At 41.4% G+C, this 26,718-nt stretch overlaps 1 protein-coding gene across 2 annotated transcripts in view; it reads right to left on the bottom strand.

The window, feature by feature from the left end:
- RABGAP1L (RAB GTPase activating protein 1 like) overlaps positions 1-26,718 on the bottom strand; it is a 480,584-nt gene that overhangs the window by 337,964 nt on the left and 115,902 nt on the right. For both annotated transcript variants that reach the window (XM_090046904.1, XM_090046905.1), the window contains exons 12-13: positions 18,298-18,391; positions 7,041-7,191 (exon numbers count right to left, since the gene is read on the bottom strand). In XM_090046904.1, coding sequence (XP_089903030.1) covers positions 7,041-7,191; positions 18,298-18,391 — 245 coding nt within the window. The remainder of the gene's footprint in view (positions 1-7,040; positions 7,192-18,297; positions 18,392-26,718) is intronic.

Raw genomic sequence — 26,718 nt, 5'->3', positions numbered from 1 at the left:
TTGGAAACCCTTATCATGTTCCCCCTCAAGCATCTCTTTTTTTAAACTGAATAGGCCTAGCCTCTTTAGTCCCTCCTCATGCTGAAGCCTCTTCATATCTTGTATCTTTGTTACCCCTCTTTGTACATTCTCGAGTTCTTCTACATCCTTTTTGAGGTGTGGGGACAGTATTCAAGGTGTGGACACACTGTGGATTTATAAACTGGTATAATGATGTTTTCCAATTTGTTTACAAATTACAATTTGTTCCCTTAATAAACTCTTGGGCATTTATAGACATGCTCCAGGAGGCCGGGGGATGGGAGGGGCACTTTAATTGGTGCAAACTTAAAAAAAATTGTGGTAGGTTCCCATCAGCATCTCAACCCTTTGGATAAGATCAAGTGATCAGCTGAGAGTCTAATTAATGCCTTAAGGGCAGAGAAAGAGATCAATGGAGCAACGGGATGACACAAGTGGAAGAGAGAAACCTGAAGCTCAAAACAATAGGAGTGGGAACTAATAACTAGGAGGTGGAAAAAGAAATGAAGAGTGGAAATAAAGATTGAGACAGAGGGAGAACAGATAAAGGTGGAAAAGCAGAGAGAAAAGATGACAGTGAAAATGAAGGCAGGAGCAACAGCAGAGACAGTAACAGGGGCAGCAGCAAAGAAGGTGGCAGTGAGAGATGAGGCCAGAAGGATGACAGGAGCAGAGGAGAGAGGGAGACAGAGTGAGAGCAGCTAGAGAAGGATAGTCAGGAGCATGATGAAAGGTCAGCCTACTGGGAGTGGCATGGCAGGAAGATACGGAAGAGAACATGGGATGCTGGTCTGGAGCAGAGATTACAGATAAGGGCAACATTAACTGGGGATAGGGTGCAGAAGGAATCAACAATGAACAGATATGATTTTGGGGACAAGGTACTGTTCGAGATATTGGGGTTGCAAACAGAGCATGTCACCTTGAAAGCATGATCTCTTTCTCCAACCAAAAGACATGACAACTGACTTATTTAAACAAAGAAAAATATGATAAATTATGTGAGAAATATGCAGAGAAAGTCGGGGGGAAGGAATTAAAGGGGTTAAACTTTGTAACACCAGAACAGTCAAGGGAAAGAGTAATTGTCTGAATGTATACGGATATATTAGAGGCAGAAGACATAGGAATGTGTCAGGAAAAATATATGCAAAGAATTCTGTGAGTAGAAAATGTAAAGAACATATATGGTGTATTTGGATGGGGTCTTGGAGGACTCGAGCAGTGTTAAAACCAAATCAGTGGATCCCAGGTGGGGTGCAGCACCTCCCATCGGTGGTCCAGATAAGGACAGTTCGGGGTTTTATAATATACCACAGAGAAATGAAGCAATGTAGCAGATGGGGGAAGGAAGACACATGGTGGCACAATGTCCCCTCATAGTCCAATGCTTAATTGCAATGCAGCATGGCAAAAGCCCCCCTCTACCAGAGCTCATGACGCCCAACAGTGGCCCAACATAAGCAATGCTCCCCCCTTCATTAGAGCCCCAGGCAGCTGACTGTGACAGTGCAGGAAGAGTCCCTTGTTTCCGAATACCACTAAAGCCATGGCTCTGTGGGCTTGATCCAAAAATCCTGCGGGCTGAATCCAATCTGTTGACTTTAGGTTGCTGACCCCTGCTTTAAAAAGTTATTTGAGCACTCAGTAGTGTAAGGTGGGTAACCAGGGCAGCAGCTCCAGGTGCTGACTTAGGGAAGTGCTCCAAAAATAACTACCACTGCACACCAGCTGGCTGGCCCTAGCACCACTTCCCTGCTATGGGCTCTGTAAGCCCTATGTACAAGAAGCAGTACCACAATCCTTTTCTTCTCTCCCTAGAGAAATTTTCCTACTCTGATTTCCCTTAATTACCTTTTGCTTATAGAAATCATAGACAACAGCAATGAAAGTCACCTTGAGAGGTCATCTAGGCTAACATCCTGCTCCAAAGCAGGAAAGAACTTAATTAATTTGCTCATGAAAATCTCCAGTGGTGGAGATTCCACATACTGCCAAGGCCACTGCCACAGCAGGCAGCTACCTGGCCTATGGCTGCTTACTGTACTGCCAATACTGTATCAGATCTGCCCACAAGGAGTCCTATGGTACAGATGTAATCCAGAGCTAGTTGGCACCCCTGACAGAGGGCCATACAATGCATCTGTCCAAGAACAAAGAATAGCATTTATTTTTCTGTGAAAAGGGAAAGCTCTCCCTTTCCTGTGCTAAAGTTTAAAAATCCCCAAAAGCTATTCTCTCTCATGAAAATTAAAAAAATAATCTTAAAAAAGGCAAAACACAGTGGTAGAATTCCAATTTCTTTGTATTTAAAATACTGGTTTTGATATAGATTCACAGTTAAAAATTAAAGTCATGCAGAAGGCAGGATAGATTTCCACCTTAAAGATTAACTAAATCAGAGATGTACAGCATAAGCTTTTGGGAGCCTGAGGAGCTTGCTTTCCATTCTATTTTGTCTCTGATCTGCATGAAGAAATGTAGATACAATATTTATGAATTTATCTAAACAGTGGTTATCCAAAGTATTATTCTTGCAGTACTGTTTACCAAAAATATTATAATTACTAGAATCTCAAATTAAATTAACAGTTTGTTTGAAATCTGCTATAAGATTATGTTAGCATCCATATGCATTTCCTGCCTGTCTATAAATCTATCTTATATAATGTTAAGTAATTACATTTTTTCTATGGGTTAAGTGCTGAAGTAGTTTCAACATCTCCAGACAGTAAAATATCTGAGATCATTTCTGAATGTATTCAAGGTAGTAGACAAACAGTAATGGCTAAAAACCATATTTAGCACATTAAAGTCTTCAGAGCACTAAAGGTAAAGTTTTTTTTAACTTTCTGCCTCAATATAGCCCCCTAAGAAACCATGTTTGTGAATATAATTAATTTTAATTTACTCTTTTGTATCAACTGCCTCTTACAGTACTGGAAGCATCTTTACTTTGCCAGACTATGACTGTGGAGCTCAACCTTTTAGAGTGATGGGTCAGATTCTTGTAACCTACCCAGCTGCACTGTGAGCCAACACTCCCTTCTAGGAAGGGAAGAGGAAGAGAGGTAGCTGCCAATATCAAAGGAAAGGGCGGGAAAGAAGAAGAGAGCTTCATGGTGCAGGGCAGGGAAGGGAATGCACAGGGCTGAGCTGCTGATCCCACATGCCACATGCTAAATCTAGGCTGGAAGCCATGGGTTGAGCACCATTGGAGTATGACAATGAGAAGTCAAAAAACTCAAGAACCTAAACATGTAAACCAAGGAGCCCCAAGACACACATGAGATTACTCAAAAAGCATGCAAATAGAACAGGATAAGAAAAATAAAAATCAGAGGAATGCAGAGACTTCCCTCTGATGAAAAATTAAAAGATGACAAATAGTGTGATGATGATGGTAGATATATTGTGTAGGAAAAACATTAGGTAGGTGTTCTTAATTACCATCTGGATACAACAGCAACAATGACAAATTCAGTGAAATTAGATGGTAAATTTAAAATCTGAAACTGACACACGACAAAAACCTATTAGTTCCTTGCCACAAGATATTATAGCACAGCATTTAATATTTTAATTCAGAAAAAGATTAGATATTTATATAAATGAAATTTCTTAAGATACATTATCCAAGATTAGATTTTTTTTAAAGGAAAAGATCTTCAAGACATACATCATGTCCAACTGTATGGGGTTAGGGAGAAACTTTACCTAATGGACTAATATATAATAATCTGTCCACATAAAGTTTTATTGCAACTTTTTCTGAAGCATTTGTTATTGACCATCATTAGGGAGAAGCTACCAGAACAGGTGGACTTCTGAAGTGGTTCTGTACATAGTTTCTATGCTCATCTCTTTCCATGTTCACAAATCACTTTATCCATCCTATGACAAACAAAATCACCAGCAGCAGTAACATAACTATGAGAGGGAAGCCGGGCACTAGCAGGAGGGGACAGAGAGCCACCACTGCCCCATGCATTGTCACTGCACAGGGTCCAAAACTGCCCAGCTACATCTCTGATCATCAGCACTGCACAGTCATAATCTACAGGCCACAGTTTATGCCTTCAGAGAAAATGATTTCCATATGTGAAAGCTGAGCTTACAAAAATTGTATGGATTTTCTACTCCATATTGCTAACCCAAGTGACAATGAAGTATTTCATCTGAATTGTATCCCTAAAGAACCCTGAAAAATAAGCCATGTCAAAATATATATCTTCTACTAGGATCATGAACAAACATAGCTAAATATTTGTAAGGCATTAGCTTAGAAGGCCAGACTCAGAACATAATCGACTTTGTTTATACCAAAACAACTTCACCACTGTTGGAATCAAAGGGACTGATCTGTGGTTTGATACAGTACACAACAAAACATTTGTCCCCGACTGATTCCCAGAGGAAACTGAATATATCTTTTCAACGCAAGACAATGCCATGCAGAAATATCTCAAGCTAGTTCTGCATATGCTATCTCTAGGAGTATATCCATGCTACTGGACACTGCCTAGGCTAATTAACTCAGTTAAGAAACAAAACTTATTAGTCCAGAGCAGCACTCAGCTAAGAAACAAAACTTATTAGTCCAGAGCAGAGTCAGATCATAGTATCTCTGCATGCCTTTTGCTCTAGACATACCCACTGGCCACATTCAGACAAGTGAGGGCATGCATTTTGTGGCGCCACAATCCTCTTTATGGTGCTACAAACTCCTTGTATGCAACGTTAAAAGCTTGCCCTGTGCTGTAAATTTGCAGTGTGGGGGCAAAATTTGCTACCTGGATTTCCCAGTAGCAAAAACAAGTGCCAGGGAAAAAAGGCGGCACAGAGCATGCTACAGCAGCACACACTAGAACAAATGGAGACTTGGTCTTTCAGTGAGATGATCTGGCTGCCAGTGAACACATCTCTACTGTTCCATTTGTGCCTGGCTGCTCCAGCACGCCAGGAGGAGCTGTGCACGGGCAGTTTGCCCAAAGTGGAACAATTTGTCCTGCAACAAAGTGCATAGGCAGGGATGTGCACTGAGGCACAAGACACAAAGTAGTGGCACAAATGCGTGCTGCTACTATTTGTGCTACTACTGTTGCATGCCCTGGCTCATCTGGATGTAGCAACTGTGTTCAAATCGCAAAAATACATCCTCAAACATGGCACTATGGATGGCAAAAGCTAAAGAGACTATAAAGTTAAAAAAACTCTCTCCAGGGGGACTTCTCCATCTTAAATTCCTGGTCAGATTGAAAGAAGGAAGCAGAAGTAAAGTTTCATAACATTCTGATTTTCAAATATTTTCATTAAAGCCTTTAAAAGACCCCCGCATTCTAAAGCAAACAGGCATTCTAAGCATGATAATAATTACTACTACCCATAATAAATCAGTGAACCTTTCAGGTCAGTATTCAAGGCCATACAGAGAAGACACTGAGGAAGCTTGTACTTCTGTTGACTATCCCATATCATTTTTTTAAAGATATTTTTAGTTTCCAAGGCTGAGAAACTAGCACATTTTACAAGTAGCACATAAAACTGCAGTCATTACTTCTTCCCATTACGCTCATTTGTGTGGCTGATGCCTCAAAGGAAATAATGTGCTACTATATGATATGGTGCAATGAGTTTTAAAAACGCAGAAGAAAAATAAATCTCATTAAGTAGGATGACTGAACACTGCAAATCTGGATGTTCACACAGACTTTGTAACTGTACACCAATGGCTTCCAACCTACTATCCATGATCACTGGTAGGATACAGGCAGGCATTATATCTGTGCCAGGAAATGCCCTTTTCCTGGCACAAAAAGTAAACATACAAGCATTCAACCAGTCTGTGGCAGAAAAAAGCACAGTATTTCCATCACAAACTGTTAGGTGTTTCAACTAGCAACTATTCTGGAGAGCAGTGCGACATAACAGTGATATGGCTTCATATAGCAGGATGGGGGTCCCTAACATCCCAAGTATCCCACAGTCCTCTGCTCTCCCTCCCCCTGCTTATTGGGGTGTGGGGAGGAGAGGGAAAAGAAGCAAGTGTGGTTGTTTCCCTGATAACTTGCCCTGTGGCAAGTTGTCAAGCCCTGCAGGGACCCCTACTACTCCAGCTACTTGAATAGGTCTAAGCTGTCTCTGGGAGTCCAAGTTGAAGGGCAGGCTGCCAATCATCATATTCCTTTGGGGTCAGCCTTCTATTGCCATCTGGCTGGAGAACTCACCAACAACATGCCTGTGCAGCTCTCCCACAAGGAAGCTGAAATGTCTGTACAGTCCCATTCTTACCACATTTTTTTGCAGCACTGGAAATTACTGGATCTCAAACTGAAAATGTATCCATACCCTAAGTCACCTTTCTCAAAACACAATTATTAAGACACTGTGACAATAAAGGTATTAGGGCATGGTGAAGGGAGATAATCTAGAGGGTCTTCCTCTAGATGAAAAGATTGTAGGGCTCAGCAGTATTGCACTGTTGAAGTTTTTAAAGACAGTAAAGCTAAGTCTCCTTGTTCTTAAATATGATCTTTTTATACCCTTTGCCAAAACAACACTTTTCAACAAGTCAAAAAAAGTGTTAGGAATGGGGGCTGCTGCAAAAGCAGTACTATAAATAAGGACCTACCCAAATTGTGATTGCACAGATTTCATGGAAATCCTTGAAAATGGCAGCCAGCCCCATGATCTGCCTGAACAATCAGCTGACTGCCTACTCAAGTTGGGTAGATCCCTAACCATAAATATAAGCAAGCCAATAAATCTTCATTAAGAACCAAAACTAACAACAGGCTATGAGGTTCCTACAGAAAGTTGTGTCAAACCCTATTGCAGGCAGGTGGGCTATTTATATTAATGCTATCCAGCAACTATTTGTAGCAGGGGATAAACATTTGTTAACTATCATTTCAATTCCTTTTCAGTATTTCTGTTCTCTAAAGCTACTTTGCAGCCGTAGAAAACTGCTACTCTCCATATAATTTGTCTTAGAAAGCAAAAGAATAAATAATTCTTACCTTTGTGATGAGAATTCTGTATTTCTCCAACATTGCCTGGTTGTCATGGCATCCTGCAAGCAACTGCCAAACCTCTGCCCTTAGTGCCTCTGGAACACCACTCTTAACCAATGTAGACAGTCCTTTTGGTCGCACACCAAGGTTACTGTGCCTGAGAAAAACAGACCACTGTTATTTACCTCTGCTATAAGAATTTAGACACAGGCATATGGAATAAGAAAAACATGGAAACTTTGAGTTCATGTTTTGTGCTGAAAAAACAATCACACTACAAACAGATGTTTCAACACTCATATCTGCAACTGCTTCTCATGTTAATAGCGAGGGTTCCAAAAAAGTCATAGATCAATGGTAAAAATATACCATTTAACCATAATTATTTAGATTATTCAAGATGAGAAAGCATACTTGAGGCTGGTAAAGTGAAGAACTGCAATAAGAACTAAAAATAGGACAGAATGCAACAAGCAAAATTAATGTTCTATAAGGCACAGAATAATTTGAGCTATCCATATATGCAGATGAGCTCAAAATTAGAAGTTTTCCACTAGCAACAATCATACCTGGGTTGACCTTCACGGGCTACAAAATGTAACCACTAAGGAAAAGGAATCGCCATTTTGTTGGCAACTTAATTAATATTTGCTCAATGTACAGCAGCAATAAAAAAACACAAGCAAAGATGCTGAACTGTATAAAGAAAAGGATTGAGAATAATTTTGAAAAATACTTCAGTGCCATTATTATGAAGGTACTACTTCCAGCTACATAGTTAAGGCTGAGTTGAGTTGTACATGTAAAACTGGGATTCAGTTTCTGTTATGCATGAATTCCACAATTTACTGGACCACTGAATTTTCTTCTATGTATTTAGAAGTAAATCTGTTTATTATGATCTTAAATGAATAAGCACTTTAAAGAAATATAGCATTCTTCATCCCAATATCTTTTTCAACTGCTTTTGTACTAGGTCAGTGGAAAGGGCACATGAGCAACTGGGAAATGTATTTAAAAAAATAACAAATAATTAAGATTGTGGATCTTATAAACAAATTATTATTGAGGCTTTTAGAAGGATAACATGAATAAGGATATGCATTATACAGAAATACATCAAATTGGTTAGAGGCAGAAAACATATCTAAAAAGCTAGAATGAAATTACTCCTATAAGCCTAATATTATATAATTTTCAATTATGGAGGTTTTAGAACCTCTGAACAATCCTGTGTTATCCACTTTCAGAGACAGAATCATTTTGATTTAGCAGGGCAATGTCTTTGAGCAATGCTGTGAGAAGGCAATGTTTGAATCAATTCTTTGGCCTGTCTTCATTAGAAAGTGTTAGCAGAAATTTTGCTTCGTTACTACCACCATTTTTCAGCTCCACTGGTAGTAGCACCAGTTTAGAAATAAATGCTAGCAGCCTGCTGAGAGTCAATTACCACGTCATTTTAACACAGGCTTATGTTAAGGTTAAAAGCAATGACTATTGCTTTAAGCTAACCAGCAAATATATATAGGAACTGCTGCTACTATCCCAAGCTTAACTTTTTCGAGCATGACTCCAAATAAGCCAGTCATTCCTACACTCAGCTAAACTAGTTTTTCCTACAATGACTGATCATAAAAATTATATTTAAAAATCCCTATAAGCAGCTCAGTGGATAATTATTATGGAATTTGAAAAAACGTGGTTTGGGACAGACCACTTCAGCTCCATTGTCCAGTTAGCCAAATGAAAAGCATGTCTCCTTTCCTCTCTGTTAGTATGTTTCATGGGAATGGGGGGGGTTGTTTTTAACAAATTTTTGATGGTAAAAGTGCTATGAAGAGAAACCACTAGTAAACAGAAATATTTTAAAGGCTAAATACCCTAAGTGTCTTCAGAATTTTAAGAAAAGGTTCTTCAGGAGGAAATGAAAAATCAAACTGAACTGTCAACTCAAAGAAATTATGAGAGCATGAACCATCATTCATCATGCATTTCAAGATAGCCAAGATATATCCATATGCATAAGAAAACAGTGTTAGATGGGTATGGTAATTAGTTAGTGTCATTCCTATTGACAAGTAGGAAGACAAGATCCCTTCCCCAAGGACATTATAAATCTAATTTGAACTGATAAAGAGAAACAATAGACCAGATGAGGGGGCTGGGGGTGAGAAATCACAAGAAAAAATAATTGAGTACTCCTGTCATAAATAACTGTGCCTCAAAAATAAAAAATTTGAAAGAGATTGAAATGGGATGTGGAAGCTCATCAATTCTGAAGCAAATTTCCATAAGACACATGCAGTACTTAATAATATACCTTCCACACCTGCATATTTAATTAAATTACTTGTTCGTATTTTTAGGTACATTACAGACACCACAACAGACTCTCGCTTTGTAACCAAACACAAAGACCTACATAATTTGGAGCCTTTTAACATGTGAATAAATCAAATGAGAGCTGGCATAGTAAGTTTTCACATGCACATGAAGAATGGTAAGCAATTCTTTACTGCTATCAAGAAAATATAGGTAACCTAGAGTAACAGCTAATGGAGATATACACCCTATGTAGTAATATCATTCTTTATTTCCTAGCATGATCACACCAGAGTACTGCCACACTATAAAGCAGAAGATCATATTGTATTTGTTACATGAATATTCAAGTGTATTAGCTTTACATTAGAGATAAGACTTCATCTGATAATATTAGACAGTTCAGTTCACATTATAAAACCAACATGCAAGTCAAACAAAACTGTACCTTTAATTAGTGACTCTGCAGGTATCTGAAAATCTGCCTGGGAAATAATTTAATTATTAATAACCCTTGCTATTTTATATTAGTAAACAAATACGTCTGCTTTTTTCCTTGCTATAATCATCCCCATCCGAGGCTAGAAACAGACATCATCAAATGAAGTAGATGGGCTGTGCCAGGATATGCCCCAGCCCAACTGACACACTTCACTGGGAAAAATATACATTTTCCATTGTCCCCTCCATTAATCTCGTGGAACAACAGGAAACATGTTCCCTGCTTCCAGAGACCTATCCCCAACAATCTCCAGGGCCATATCTCTGGAAGTAGGGAAAGCATTTCCCTGCATCTGAAGACATGCCCCAGAAACTGTTATGGGCATACCGAGAAGGGAACCCAGACTTTCCCAGCTTCCAGAGACATGCCCCAAGTGGTAGGGGCCCAAGATCCCAAATGATGCATCTCTGGAAGCAGGAAAAGCCAGGTAGACACTCCTGAGGCTTGAGGAGCCAATCTGGCACAGAAATTCCAGGAGCACGCAGTACCAAGCCCCGTAAGCCCCAACAGCACCTGCCTGAGGTGGCTGGAGAATGTGGGCTGCTCCAGGCTGCTTACACTCTCCTTCCATAAAGCAAATAGATGTCTGCTGCAATAAAGTGATACAAATTATTACTACTTTTTGTCGCAACCAGTTTGTGGCACAACAAAAAGTGTGGACATCTATTTGCTATCTCTTTGTTCTACCATACATATTTTTATGGTGGCATGCAAACAATGTCTGTTTTCACCCCGAAAGACCAGTCTATTGTGGAAACACTGCCCTGTTTCCACCAACAAGCTTTACTTATCTGCTTCACATATAAATTGGCATCTAAAGAGAACTGGGTCACTCCTGGCAGCTGCTGGATTCAAATCCTTAATTTCTTACGGATTGAATTCATTATCCTGGCTACAATTCAGCAACTATTATTGCTTATTAGGTCAAAGTGCAGAAATATATTATCATTGATGCCAAAAGTGTGTGAGTATGGTCTGACATGGCAAGCAAAAAGAGCAATACAGAATTATAGCTACTATAAATATTCCTGGTTAAAGACTACTGTGTGTGGCTATTATCTTGATGCACAAAATCAGAAGCTGTTTTCTGCATCCTTTTGAGCATTCAACTGGTATTGACACAAGCTCAATTTGCAAAAATATGCCTCATCCTGAGGATGCCCTACATACTGCAACTTATTTAATAAAGGAGAAATCATTCTTCTACTTTCAATTTATTTGTTACATCTTATTTTAGAGTAAGGTTTTTCTTATCTTGTTTTGACTTCCAGTTGTATAAATTATCCTTTGAAGAAAATTCTTCTTACAGGCTACATCTGTGCATTTTTACTGCTGAGTCAGTTCATTAGTTTCCAATGACATTTTAATTAAATGACAGGAAGCAATTAAAATGGAAGAAGTTTTTCATCTCAGACACAATCAGCGCACCCTCCCTCAAAATGGAAATGTTAAGTTCTTGCAAGTGCACGTGCCTTCTTTTGGCATATGCTGTAGTATTTGACACATTAAAGGAGATTATTTTACTCTATTTTAGTTTTCTATTTCTTATCAACTGTTATATTTTCCACAGTTTTTTTTCAAAAGAACAATATCAAACTATTCTTCAAAAAGCCAAATATATAAACAAGCCAAAGTAGTCTCTAGTGGCATTGTACTACAGCTGAATTTGGCATGGGACATTTTAGGCTCAGAACATTTCCTTCTACTTCCCTCCCTGGATCAAGGCAATCTGGGGTCTTAGGCACATTTCCACTTAGGATTCCAATCCTCATGACACTGCTTCTTATTTGAGATAGTGGTAGCAGTGCCCATCCACAAATTATTTGCTGGAGCAGTAGAAACCATACTCTTTCTATCTTCGTTGGATAATTTAAATCTCCCTTATACCTACCCCATCTCTTTATACATTTAAGCAGGCTGGCATCTTTCAAAGAGGAGGAAGGCCTGAGCCCAATCTACACAGACAGCTCAAAGGAGAGGTTTCTTCTCCACTCCCAACCTAATGGCCTGGCAGAGAACAACACCTGCTACTATTTCCTTATCGCCTAAAAAGTTGCCTCTATTGTGTTAATTGTGGTAGTAGGTTCTCACAGGCAGCCCTACAGGAGACCATCAAGGCAGGTCCTGGCACTAGTTCTTAAGTTGGGTGAGCTCTTCCACTCCTTATCTACTACTCCAATATCTTCAAAGTAGGAGGGAAGCAGAGGCAGGGTCCCATCCATGCCTAGAGTTACTCAAGCAAAGCAGCTTTGTATGTTCTTGAGGTTATATACAAGACTACCACATCAACTCTAAGGCTTGTGAATCTAACCACTGATGTACAGATCACATCAATCTCCTCCTGCACTAAAAATACTAGAAGAAATGAAATTCAGTGTGTAAGAGCCCCTCCAGATGTTCAAGTAAAGATATGATGGGATCTGATGTGTAATCCACACAACTGGGCCTCCTGCCATGCCACACACGCATGGCAGAAGGCATGACTGTGGGATCGTACATCAGATCCCATCATGCCTCATAGCCATTACAGAGGAAGCCCAGGCTCCTCCTGCATCAGCAACTAGCAAGCTCTTGAGACTGGGGAGTCCCCTCAGCTGATGGGGCTCCCAGCCACAGGGATGAAACAGGAACCCACTCAGCTGGGAGTCCAACAGCTGAGCTGGGCTCCCAGCTGTGGGGGCCCAATATGCAGCCCCATCGCTTGTGTGGATGCATGGTACACCCCCATGGCTGGGAGTCTGGTTCAGTTGCAGGCTCCCAGCCACAGGGGTACATGATGCATCCCCATGACTGGGAGCCCCCAGGGCTCCCAGCCCCATGGACATGTACTCCCATGGCTCGGAGCCACATTAGCTGCAGACTCCCAAACTCAGGAGTGCGCAAGGTGCATCCCTGCAACTGATGGGGCTCCCAGCCACACGGGCATCCCTGACCACATGTTTAATTAATGGCATGATAGGAACCAGCCACAAAGTTATGCCACAAAAAATGTGTGTAACATTCTTCCTTTTATCATGCCATTGATTGATTGAACACATGTCCAGGTTACAACTGAGGATGCGATTAACTGGATGTAATGAGCTATATCCTGAAATCTTTAAGGGTATAAATTTACTGTTCAATTGTGATAGCAAGTAATGTTAATAGTAGGACATATTGGTTCATGTGTACTAACTCCTAAACCAGAAAGCAGCAGTCACCTCAGCTTTGCACAGCATGCACACCAATAAGGTCTGCCTCTCTGTAAAATTTACTGGCACATACATAGCACTCGTCCAAGGCAGATAAACTCTTTTCCATTCAGGAGACAGCATGTGTGACTTGTCTCAATATAGTACTGCCTTGTGCTGGTACTGAGTAGCACAGACATACCTATAACTTCTCTGAGGGTGAAGCAGAGGTGTGAAGTCTGTGGGGCTGAAAGAGTCTGTAATCAGAGAGCCTGGAGGGACCAAAGGACTCTAAATACCATCCATCTGGTACGGTGCAGAGGGAGCTGTCCATGGGGGTGGGGGACAGATGGCAGAAGGGGGCCGTGTGGTATGGCACATCTGTGTACATAGGACATCAACATTTTTAAGCGTGGGGATGTTTGTAATCGGAGGGGAGTAGAGCCAAGTAGAGCAAGGCTGGATGTGGGCTGCCTGCTGTGGGCTCGGAGTTCTCCACTCTGCTACCTTTGCCCTGGGGGCCGTGTGCCGGCCATGCACCCCTGCCCACCTAGCAGCAGGAGGCACAGCTCACCACCCCCATTGCTGCTGGGTGGGCAGGGGACATGCGGCTAGCGCAGGTATCCCAAGGGAAAGGCAGCAGAGCAGAAAGCCTTGAGCTTACTGCCCTGTGCACATATCTGGAGGGGGTGGGCACTCCACAGGGGGTGGGCACAGCAGCAGGGAGCTTCCCTCCTCCCCTCATGCTCCCTTTCTCCACCTCTCTATGCCCCCTCCTCACCTCATCCTGCACCCCCAGACAAGCTGCCCATGTGTCCATCCCATTCCCCACTCTGGGTCCCACTCACTGCCATGGCTGGGCAATGCCTCCAGCCCCTGCCCCTATCCCACTCCCTCCCTCACTGTGTGGGCCTTGATCTGCCCCCCACCCCACCCCCCATACCCCTTCTCCTCCACAGACTTACCTGCAAGGCACTGCTCTCCATGCTACCCGGCTGCATTCCTGGTCACGTGCATGTGTGCTGCTGCATGCATGCAAGTGGTGTCCAGGGGCCCTGGCCAGAAGGCATATTATATCCATCAGTGACATTATCATCTACACTGGCCAAAGAAAGCTGATAGCCGATAATGTTAATTTCTCTTTTATCAGTGCTGATTCATTATGGTACCAATATATCAGTGCAGCTCTACAAATCATATCCTTCACTTGTACCACAGTTCTATATCCTCTTACTGAAGGCTTTCCATACACTTTCCCTATAGACATAACAAGCCAAGGTTTCTTCTTTTTCTGTAGTTCTCCTCTTCTTTCATTGTCCACCCTGCCATTTTAGTCTATATTTTATGATTCATCCATACTTAGAACTTTAGCTCCCCATGAAAAAGGGCTGTTTTTTATATAGCTCTGGTGCATTTCAAGAGCTGTATAAACAATACATAGAATATATTATGGGATATTTTTTAAACACATTTTTTAAGTTAAAAATTACCAAAAAATAAGTTACCTATCCAGTCATACCATGAAGTTCAATAAATAGCCAAGGACTATGAAAATTCTATTAAGTGTTCATCATGTTTCTCCCACAGCAGGAGCAGAGCTGTAGCAGAAGGTAAGGCGGGAGGGAGGGGAGGAGAAGCAAGGAGTGAGGGGAACAGTCATAGCTAAGGTGGGCGGGGAAGAGGGGGCAGGGCTGGGTTGGGCATGTGCCACATTGCTGCTGATTGCCCTAGAGGAGCAGAGCTGCACCAGAAGGTAAGAAGGCGGGGGCAGGCAGAAGATGCAAAGAGGAGCGGCAGGCTGCAAAGAGGGGAGCATGGGGTGCAGGAGGCAGGGAGTGGGGGGCACAAGGGGCGGGGGTTCTGGCCCTTACCCACCACTGCTGCTCTCCCCAATACAGACTACCTTAAGACTACCTTCTACTAATCAGAACTATACATAAAATATATAAACAAATGTATAATTTTCCATGCACAGAATCTAGTTACTGGATAGGGGAGATCATCTTAAATTTAAAGTCATCTTGGATTCTGGCAAATACAGTACATGGACAAAAAATATTCAAATATTTTATTATATATTGCAAGCCATCTTTTATTTTACAATTTGAACTATTTTAAGATTACTTCTTGAATTTTAACATTGCACCTGTCTTGATATTTATATAGCTATCTAATATCCATGTTTATTCTCACAAGTAGGGGTTGTACCTGTTGACACACAATCTGCCTATGGAAAGTTGCTCAGGTTCTTCTTAACCTCACCACAAGGAGGAAGGAGAGCATATCCTAAGAATGATTTGAACAAAGGTACCTTAAAGAACTCCAATTACTATAAAGTAAGTAATCCCCATGTTTTCTCAGAGCATTTGTCTACATGGATTTTACTGTAGGAAAGTTATACCTCTTACCTAGGCAGGTGAGAGATTTGAGCCCCTACCTAAATAATTACTATAGTGTGGGGGGGGGGCAATTATTTGGGCTGGAGGGCCACTTAGGGAGTTTTGGTGAACTGCTGCAGGCTGGAGGGGTGCCCACACACCTACATGGTCCAACATTCCCAGTGGTGGATGCAGGGCAGATGGACTGAAGTATCTGGTCAGGTAGGCTGGGTCCAGTGATAATGGCTGGAAGGAGCGAGCCACTTCGGCTAGGAAGATGAGTCCAGCTCCCATGCTGCCTCAGTCTCACTGCATGCCTGGGGGTGGCGGGACTGTTTGCATGCACCGCGGCCTGGGCTACCCGCTACATATGGGCCATGCAGGGCCAAAAGACTTGCTGCAGGCTGTCTAAAATGCCTTGGAAGGCCGCATTCGGCCCACGGGCCATATTTTGCCCACCCCTGCTACAGAGCAAATTGTGCATCTGATCTAGAAGCTCAGACAATGGGGTAATGACTGGTAAACATATGATTTAATCCTTAAATACATGCTCTACAGATTTCAGGAACAAGATCTTCACTTAAGAAAAACAACAACTTTGAGCCCTACTGGGTAGGACTAGATGATCTGCTCAGGTCCCTTCCGACCCTAACAACTACGAAACTATGAAAAGGAGTCTAACTCAAGAAGAATGGTCGATCTTAATGCAACCCATAATTCATTTTAAGAGTCTGAGATCTGAAGATCAGAATGATTTCTATTTGCTCCCAAAGGATCTCAGAGTTATCAGAATGTTCTGTCTTATAGATATAGAAAGATAGCAGTCCAGCAAAGGTACAACATGTAGAATTTAGTCTCTGAATAATAACTGGTTTTAATGCAAATCCCGCACTATTTCTGGTAAAAGTTTAGGGTCTAGTTGGAATGTTACAGTAGCTTTTAGAAGAGCAATATTTGGTAAACCTGACCTAGCAAAAGGCAAGAATTCTTTTGGGTGATATCTTTAGGGGACCAACTGTATGGTTGGTCTAGATTAGTGGTTCTCAACTTGTTTAGACTCAAGGCATCCCTCCAACACTTTTTAAAATTTAATGGCACCCCATATTATTACAGTGTGTAAAAAATAATCTGACTGGAAATGCATTATTTAAACAAACTGGAAAAAGTATACACAAGACAGTATTTCTTTACTTGTCTGGTACTAGATTCCTTAGATTCAAAAGTGGCAGATGAGAAAAAGAAACTGGCCGGTTTATGTAGTTCATCCTCACAGAGATAAAGAACCTACCAAGACAAATCTTCTACCTCTTCACAGCTTTGTGCTTCTGACACTGCAGTCAGATCGGTGACTGTTATGAAAAGAGTTTGTTGGTTACAGACCACTGAGGGTCATCATCTTGTCAACTGTAAAACTAATACAGCACTGATCTTTCTTAAGAAGTGCAAGGTGGCACAATGTGGTTCCTACATCTATGCAAATCACCTGAGAAAAAGCCAGATCCTGCTTCTCCTCTTGCCAGAGGACTCTATCTGTGTCTTAGCCAAGCATGGGGCTTCCAGGTCTATAAGAGAAATCTCCCAATTCTTAAAGTTCTTCTCCTTTAACTATATAATCACACCTAGCATTGGACCCTAGTGTTGGAGCCCAAGCAGCAGCATAGCTTGTTTCCATGGTGGTAGCCAAGTGCCTGAGTGACAGCTGTGGTGCTGGAGCACCCATAGCACCATGGGAAGAAGCCTGGCACCAAAGCTTGTTTCCACACTAGCAGCCAAGCACCCAGGATGCCAGGTCTCTCCCCGCTGGGTTCCGGACCAGCCAGAGCAGTTGCCCTGTGTACTGGTTCCACCATGGTGATGGGGGATCCTTGGGCCCAAATCAGTCCCACCATACATCTGGTTAATAGACCAGTCCCAAACCATTTATTCAGCCCTTAGGGAGTGAGTTTAACACCCCTGGCTCAAAACATTTGCTAATAGCGTAAAGTCACTCACAACTAGAGATTTTTGATCTTCCAAAGTGGCTTCTCTTCTTGTTAGAGCACTTGATAAAACCAACTTTTGATAAAACCAGGAGGAACAATTTCACATTAACACTGCAACCCTCTTGCATTTTTTAAAAAAAGAATTACAAACAGAAAATGTAGAGGGAATATGGAATATTTCCCTGAACATAAAAAGCACTTAAAAAAGAAGCATATGTGGTGCTGCAGGCAGGGTAAATCATAAAAGCCTGAAGATTTAAACTCTACCAGAGACTCAGATCTCAGTATTGTCACAAAAACACAGGCTCTTTTTCTTCTCTTTCCATCAGGCTTTAAAAATATATATATTAAAATCTAAGAAAACTCATGCTAAACCAGAAAGAGTGCTAAACCAATTAACTACACTATAAAAGAAATCACAGAAGGTACAACACTAACACAGGTAATGGAAAGGAACTAAGTGGCATTTAGGACTTCTGTGCCCTTTGTCTTTTCAGAAAGGAACATCAGAGCATACAAGGATACACGTGGCCTCAACAGACACTGCTAACCAAAAAATTCTGAGTTTCACTGAACACGCCTCAGGTACACTCCTATGTGGAGAAATGCTTGAAGAACAACAAAAGGACCAACACTGGTGGAAGCCACGTCAGAGATCCCCAAAATAACTTCCAGTTAAAAATACAATGTTTAAATCCATCATGTTCCAAGTTACAGTGCAACATACAACTTCACATGCAGTACATCTACTGTATATCACAGGTAAAATGTTGGGTATTTTAAAGGAAAATAAATTAAAACTTAAGCCTATGTAACTTTAGGCCTTGTGTTGTATTGAGATGCAGTTGGTTTTTCTGAAAGGTGAATATATCAATATTTAAAAACCTAAATGAGAAAATGAATGTTTACCATTTCCCCAGTAATTCTCCCCAGGAATACAAAATCTTCTCAGGGCAATCCTTAGACACATCCCCAGTGCCACTTGAGAGTTCGTTATCGCTCTCTGCAAAAAAAATAAACAAAAGAAAAGAAAAATAGACACATGCACAGATATACCAGAGATAACAGATTTTTTAAAGTGCCAGACAATTTCTTCTAACAAAAAAATGACTGTGAAACTACAAAAGAATATGTAAAATACAGATGGATTTGGAAAGCTTAGGGATTTGACCAAAGGAGTGGTGCATAAGATTTAGCATGACAAAGTTTAAAATATCACTTAGGAGAACATGCAGCATGGATGTAAATAGGGAGCTAATATTTAGAAAATCAGATAGGGGCAATCAGCTATATACTAAAAATAAGTTCCCAGTGTTACACAACTGTGAAAAAGTCAGTTCAATTCCAGGTTGTGTAAGACAGCGCGCTCCCCTCAAAATAAAGAAGATTAAATTACTCTTTTACATTGCATGGGATATCATGCACAGTTCTCGTCTGAAGAACTCTGCCCACACTTCACGATAAAATCATCTCATTGAAGACAGTTCACAGAAGAGTCTCAAATGATAGTATAAGTTCAAAGTACAAATTATATGGGGAGACAAAAATGCTTCAAAGTGGCAACCATCTCAGGAACTATACAAGTAAATGGCTTTAAAGGAGAACTATATAAAGAAAGAAAACGGGTGGTGTGCATCTGGTAAACTAAACTTCCGTTGAAACGAAGACTTCCATTACGGTAATATTTTAAGACGTGTTCAAGTGAGTTAAACACCTCAATTCCATTCTTAAAAGTAACTTAGGAGTCCATAGAACTGAAAAGCAAGGAAAAGACCAGTTTAGGTATTTTAGGATAGTTTCCATGTAGGTATGGTACTCTTAAGTGATTTTATTTCAGTACAGTTAGCCCCATTTTTAAAATCAGGTGATTATGCTGGAATAAAATCAATTTTATTCCAAAAGAGCCACATAAGGAGCTATTCTTGTTCCCCTGCATAGAGAAGCCATAAGTGATATTGATTTCAGATACCAAAATGACCATTAACTATGAGATTTTCTCCACCCCTTCTTGAACATGAGCTATTTCACAGAGGGAAGTCTGGTGAAGCAGAGACCTTTGAGGGGAAAAAAAGCATACAATAAGACTAGATCAGAACTATTCAACTGGTATCCTGTTGACCAAAGGGGGTTAACATGTGATCTCCTGAGTCCCATCTGGCTACCACTGCCCAATTGCTCCAGCTGGTATTAACTGCAAAGGGGTCCAGGCTCCTCCTCTCCCCTTTGACTTCTGCTGCTTGACCCAACCCCAGGGGGTGGGGTGAGGTAGGGTGGAGTAGGGCAGCGTGGTGTAGCCCATAGTACTGGGAAGCCAGTGACCTGGAACGCTTACACGGCATGACACAGCAGGGAAGCCAACAGCCAGGCAGCTAAAATGTTAGCCAGGGCACTACATGCAGTGAAGTGGGGAGTGCCCACCAGTAGTGGTGGGAGAGATGAGGGCTGTTGCAGGGCCAGTATGTGTTGGTGCTGTGTGGTGGTGGAGGAGCTCATGGTAGAGGTGCTGGGTGCAGCTCTGTGGCAGTGGGGCATGGCAGTGGTGCCAAGCAGCACTGGGCACTGCAGGATAGCAGTGCCGTGGTGCTGCTGCTGTCACTGGTTGCCACAAAATTAGTTTGTGGGGGGGGGGGGGGGGGGCGGGCGCTGAGCCCCGTTAGCTCTGGCCTTCCACCGCCTAGGTGCCCAACCAGCTGTGCAATGCAAGGAGAGCACCTTTGCCCACAATGCAATGCAGTGTGGGGAAGGGAGGGAGCACTCATGCATGTGCAGCATGTAGCCTAGAAGATCTATGGCCTCTATTTCACATGGTACCAACTGGTGTGGGCCATGGGGCATGTGACCCTCAGCCACTTGGTAGATGGATAATCTTGGACTAGATTCTTCTTATAGCAGGCTGCCTGGGAACGCCAAAAAAATGAATGAACTATGTTGCCAGACAGTGAGTCAAGATCCTTCTCAACTACAAGATACAGGCTACATGTGCTTCATGTACTGGGAAATCGTGCAACTATGCCCTTTATGTGCACTTGAAAGTTGGTCAGGCCCAATCCTTCACACAACCAAGACCATGTGAGAATATCATGAGTGACTTTCAAGGCCATGAGTTAGATAAAAAGAGTTCAAGTTTTGCAAGAACTGAACTAAGAGCTTTTGAGGAAGAAGTCTACTTTAAAACATTTATAGTTTAAATAGACAAGACAGAGGACTATCCTCAATTTTACACAGGTAGAACTAATGCCCAAGATCATACAACATTTGTATGAGAGCTAGAAAATGAACTGAAATCACCACAGTGCTACTCTAGGTCTTTAACCATTTGACCATCCTCTCTGGGCTCTCTGACACAGTTCTCAGCTGACTACAGAGTAACATTTGTGGATTTATGGGTATGATGTGGCCAAATTTTATAGCTTTTTCCAGCTTAAGATACCAAACCTTGATTGTTATCATGAAGAAAGACACTATATTCTTTCAAAAGATATATGTCCCCCAAACAACACACTCCTTGTTTTCAGGATGCAGAAAGTAAGGAAAAAGAGGATTTTCAGAGTCATGGCCAACTGTGTGACAAAGTAAGTCCTATTGGAAACAGAGTGTCCAGGAAGTATGGCATTCCAGGATACGGTCTGGGTGAACCAGCAAGTAGCAGGAAATTCCCAGTGTGGCAAATTGTCTTCTGAAATGCCAACATTTCCTGGATATCCCATGTTTCCAGATGGACTTACTCAAATTTCACACAAGGTTAGGCTCCAGGGCACTGACGACTTATTTCTTTGCTGTAAGTAGTTCTTTAAGTTCTTGTAAATTAAGTGTTGTTTACACCACACAAGCCTCATCAGGATACTACCAGCAGCTCACTTGCTGCTTTAGGCACAAGTTATAGTGCTCAGCCAATAGCTATAGCTATGAGAGGGTTAACACACAACTACACCATCTTGGCAGCAGCATGACATACACAGTGGGCACCTATAGACACGCCCGATACCTGCTCCAATATGCTAATTAGCATACGTCAGGGTAGACTTGATCAACTGAGTCTGATAGAGAATGCTAATTAGCACGCCCCAGCAGCCCCCGAGTCACTTGTATTCAGCATTCCTGTGCTTCAAAATGGCAACGGGAATGCTTAAACTAAAGCTTGTTGAATGACCTTAAGTTGTAATCTCCCCAAGATACTGCAGGCACTTTAATTAGAGTGGCTTATGCTTCCCCCTTTCCCCACCCATAAAGATACCCAGTGTTTTCAGGCTTGTTGCTTTTCCCACCAAGAAAGCAGCTTCCCTGCTATTCCTTTCTCCCCCTCTCCCCGATATGAGGGAGCTGGTTTTGGGGAGCAAGGTGCATGCTGCATGTAAGAAAATACGCTAATAAATTACACAACACCAGATATCAACAGGCACAAAGGAACGCATGCCACCATTTGCACAATTATTTCCTGCTTCCAGCCTCTAAAAATACTGCACATTTCTGCTGTTTTTGCTACTATTTCAAATAATAAAACATGCTTAAAAAATAGCCAAATATTAAAAACCAGTAGTTCAGAAGATACTGGGTTTGAGATCATAGGACCAATTTGTAGTTCTTCTGTACCAGTCTGACAAGAAAGAAAACTATACACATGGAGGGCAATGAAATGAAGCTGAATTTAAAGCAACCTGAAATATCCTTTAAACTTTCCCATGGAAGAAACTGTCCCTAAGAAACCAAGAAACACAAACATGAAAAATTAAAAATACATCTGCTTCAACTCAGCTCAGCCAGATTTTGGATCTGGTCTAACATCTTTAATGACCTGAGAATTTTAAACATTTGACATTAGAACCAAGATGATTTATTGTAGACATCAGCAGTTTATGGAAAGGAGGATCAGTCCAACACACCTGCATGATTTCTGTCCTAACCAAATCTTCATCACTGTCACTCTAATTCCCATTACAAGTTTCTAATTAATTACAGTATCTTAACAGCTGCCAAGTCCAACTCATTAATAAAAAATGTATCAGTCTTAAATTTAACAACCAAACATGAGGATGAAGATGGTACGTGTACTGCACCTCAAGGACAATCAAAGCAACATTAGCCAAAACCTTAATTTGGAAGACTTGAGCTCTGCACTCCCTTCTCATACCAAACTAAATATGGTTCATGCAATTTGTTGGGTCAGAAACAGTTTGTTTAGTTTTTGTCCTTAAAACAAGTCTCCTTGTATCATCATTTCATAACTTTAAGAGCACAATTTTGACTTTAATAGGGTCAGACACTTTTGCATAAAATAACTGGAACCAGAAATAGAAACAACACTAGGCTTAGGAAAACAAGTCAGCCCTAAAAAAGCTAACAATATGGCCTGTCCTAAATTATGGGTTAATAATAAATCTCATGGAATTATACTGCCTTTTAAGGACAACCTGATTAGTAATTAAACTTAAATTTTTTAAAAATATTTAAAAGCTTTAATTTTCCTTAAAAATTTATTCCCGCCTGGACCAAATAATTCTGTTACAACACTGTCCTATGTCTGAGAAAGAATAAATGGTTTCTTCTGAGCAGACCCACTCTTGACCACATGGGAGTACTTCAGCTATTCAGGGACAAACAAGAAGTAATTTCATATAAGACAGATTATGAATCTGAAAAATGTAACTAGTCCAAACTTGAAGCCCATCACAAACAGAAACTTCAAAAAGTATGCAGAGCGCAGCCAATTAAAATCAGCAAACTTTTTTGGAGAGAGATTTTTAAATTATGTGAGAGTCTGATTAAGACAGGATAAAAAAGTTTTATGAGTAAAAAAATTCTAATGGACCACTAATAACAACAAATCACAAATTAATATTTTGTTCTGAGCCAAACAATGATTATGCTCCACAAGACAAACTTCAGTCAGAACAGAAAAGAAACCCTAAAACTGCAGATATATTACAAACTTTTAGAAACCTAAGAATGGTCATCTCACCTGGCCAATTTTCAATTGTTTGTTGTAGGGTTAGAAACACCTCGGTTAAAAAAAACTGTATAAATATTTTTCTCTTCTGGTGTCACAGGAATTTTCAAAAGACTTCTGCATCAATTGTTCAATCTGATTGATTGTGTGTGGTATACACACAGTAAGGTACATCAGAAGTCAGTAGCCTAAAACTTTCAGCTGTGGAAACCTCTGCCCACTCTAAATTATAATAGCATTTGAAACACGTGGACATGTCAAAAGATTATAGCCATGGACAAGAAATGTTAAGTGATTTTTGTTTTAACCTTAATAAAAGGTCACGTTCCAAACTAAAAGTGGGGCCAAGAATATAGCAATCAAAGGAAAATCTTTAGAATGCAAACGATAAAGTAGATTTTAAACCCATTTAGATTTTTTTTTTTAAGAATTAGCAACACCTTTCTAGCAAAAAACATGTAGGAAGTTACTAAACCGTCTGAACACAGAATGCGTAGAGAGTAGAATGTAGTGAAAAAGTTGGACAGCTTGTTAGATATTTACAGTTGTGGGTCTGTTCCTTTGAGATAAATCCTTCATTTGGATGCTTCATACACACAAAGTTTGTAAGGAATCACACATAGAAAACAGCAGTATTTCAAAGGGCCCAGCAACAAAAGTTGTATTCTACAAAAGTTCTGTTCTTGTATTCGAGATTCAATTATGACACACTTAGTTTCTATGAGGGTGGTTAAGCACTGGAACAGATTACCAAGAGAACTTGTAAAATCTACATCGCTGGAAGTTTTTAAAATGAAGGTTAGACAAACATGTGTTTGGGATTATCTAAACAGGGTGTTGGACCAAATTATTTCCTGCAGTCTCTTCCAGCCCTTTTTCTAGACGCCTTGTTTTTTAATGCATTAAACTTTATGGAATTGTGACCACTGGCATGAAATATTCCAAGGCTTTTATTTAACCACTTCTGTTTTTCATAATGTTGGATCATGTTACTCTTGAGTATGTATGGGCATGGACTATCCATCTCATACCAGAAACAGCTGGGCTGAAGGTAAATTTTTTTTAATCTAAAAACATTAAAAGCTGCCTGTATCTGGACAAAAACAGATGTTTGAGACACGCCAGGCATATCTTTGACATAACCATGTACTGAAATGTTTATAATTAGGGGTCTACCAAACTGGAAGCAGCTGCTGACCAATTTCAAATGCAGATCACAAGGCCAGGAGCCATTTTTGCAAACTGAGCACAGCGTCCCCCACTCCATCTCTGATTGGGCAAGACCATGCAGTGGCCTTACCCCTCACCACTAATTGGTTGCAAGGGCTGCCCATCATGCAGCCCTGCTCTTTACCACCAATTAATGGTAAGGGGTGGGACTGTATGAGACAGCCCTTACACCCAATCAGCAGCAAGGGGAGGAGGTATCAGCCATCTTGCTGTGCCAGCAGCACCCTTCCCCCCGCCGGAGCCTGCACTTTCACAGAGCCCACCCAAAATTGTAGTTTCTGCAAAAATTGTGAAATTGCAATATCAGTGGGTCCCTATTTATAATAAAGCATTTACAAATCTCACAAATTACTATACCTGCATACTAGCTAATCATTTAAATATTAAGCATCTGCATAGGACGAGTTTTGTTGCAGTTTCACAAATGTACTTTAAAAATAATATATGCATAGACTACACTGAGAACTATTCATCCTTATGACTTTCCCCAATGTTGAGTCTGAAGTATCTGCGGCATTCAAAGCATTTTTATTATTATTATTAAATAAAGTAGTATTCCTCTAGAGCAGATCAATGCACTAAGCACAGCTAAAAACATTGCAGCAAGGCAATTTTGACAACACGTGTCCTTCAGAAAAGGCCTTTTATAAACCTAAAGGCTGGCTTCACCTCTGGGTCATCCCTAATCCCATACTCAAGGGGACCCATGCTCTCAAGAGCCTTAGCTCAACACCTTTCAGGGGTGTTGGTTGTACCTGTGTTGGTCCAAGGACACAAGCAGACAAGGTTCTTGAGGTAAAAGTGATATCTTTTATTAGACCAACTAAATAGTTTGAAAAATTGTTCTTTACAAGCTTTCAGGCACAAACCCTTCTTCAGGCATAGGGAGAATCTGCTGTTGTTTTGTGTTCTCCTGGATGGAATAGAAGCCAATATGCAAAATGCAGGTCTGTCAAAATGCAAATGCATGGCAGTGAAGATTAGAAGGCATGAGAGGACCTGGTCCTGGTTACTGGGGATGACCTGGTGAGGGGACTGCAGATCCTTTACCACCCGGGTAATAGCAATCATTACATCCTGGAATTCACTATCCAGTCCAGGGTATCAAGGGCTTATAGCAAGACTAAAGCCCTTGACTTCAGAAGGGCCAACTTCAATGAGCTTCAGAGATTAGTGGGGGAGGCACTGAGGGCCCAGAAGGTAGAGAAGTTGGGAGTATATGAAGGATGGTTGTACCTTAAGAGGGTGATCCTCCAGGCCCAAAGGGTAACAGTCCCTGAGAGAAGCAAGGGGGGTAAGAGTGCTCAGAAACCCCCATGGATCAGCAACGGCATTCAGGAATGTGTGAGGACTAAAAAGGTGGTGTACAATCAGTGGAAGGGAGGGGCTATCATCAAGGAGGAGTACTCCGCCTTGGCCCATGAGTGTAGGAGGGCTATTAAGGCCAAGGCAGAAATGGAACAGGATTAAGGACAACAAAAAGTCCTTTTTCAAGTACACTGGGAGCAAGAAGAGAGCACCAGGCAATGTAGGGCCCCTGCAAGACTCAAATGGTAACCTTGTGGCTATGCCAGACGAGAAAGCCAATAATTTTAACAGTTTCTTTGCCTCTGTTTTCTTGAACAGGGACCTGGACATCCCTCCTACCAGAGGTAGGGACAATCTTGGGGATAGCTCTGTCAGGCCTTGGGTCAGTGCAGATGTAGTTAGGGATGTTCTGGAAGGGCTGGACATTTTTAAATCTGCAGGTCCAGATGCCCTCCACCCAAGGGTGTTGAGGAAGCTGGCAGGGGTCAGTGCAAAGCCCTTGGCCCAGCTATATGAGCATTTGTGGTCATCTGGCCAGGTGCCGGGGGATCGGAAACTAGCTAATGTGGGCCCCATTTTTAAGAAAGGGAGGAAGGAGGACCCAAGTAACTATAGGCCCATAAGCCTCACCTCGGTCCTCAGGAAGATCTTGGAGAAAATCATCAAGGAGCACATCTGTAGGAGGCCAGCAGGGGAGATCATGCTCAGGGGCAACCAGCATGGGTTCATCAAGGGCAGGTCCTGCCTGACCAGCCCGATTGCCTTTTATGACCAGGTAACTAAATCTTTGGATGATGGTGTCACCGTGGACATAGTCTTTCTAGACTTTAAGAAGGCCTTTGACACCG

The sequence above is a fragment of the Crocodylus siamensis genome, chromosome 5 (assembly GCF_052110815.1).
Source record: "Crocodylus siamensis isolate JL-2025a chromosome 5, ASM5211081v1, whole genome shotgun sequence".
NCBI classification, from domain to species: Eukaryota; Metazoa; Chordata; order Crocodylia; family Crocodylidae; genus Crocodylus; species Crocodylus siamensis.
This window is presented reverse-complemented; position numbering and strand designations above follow the sequence as displayed.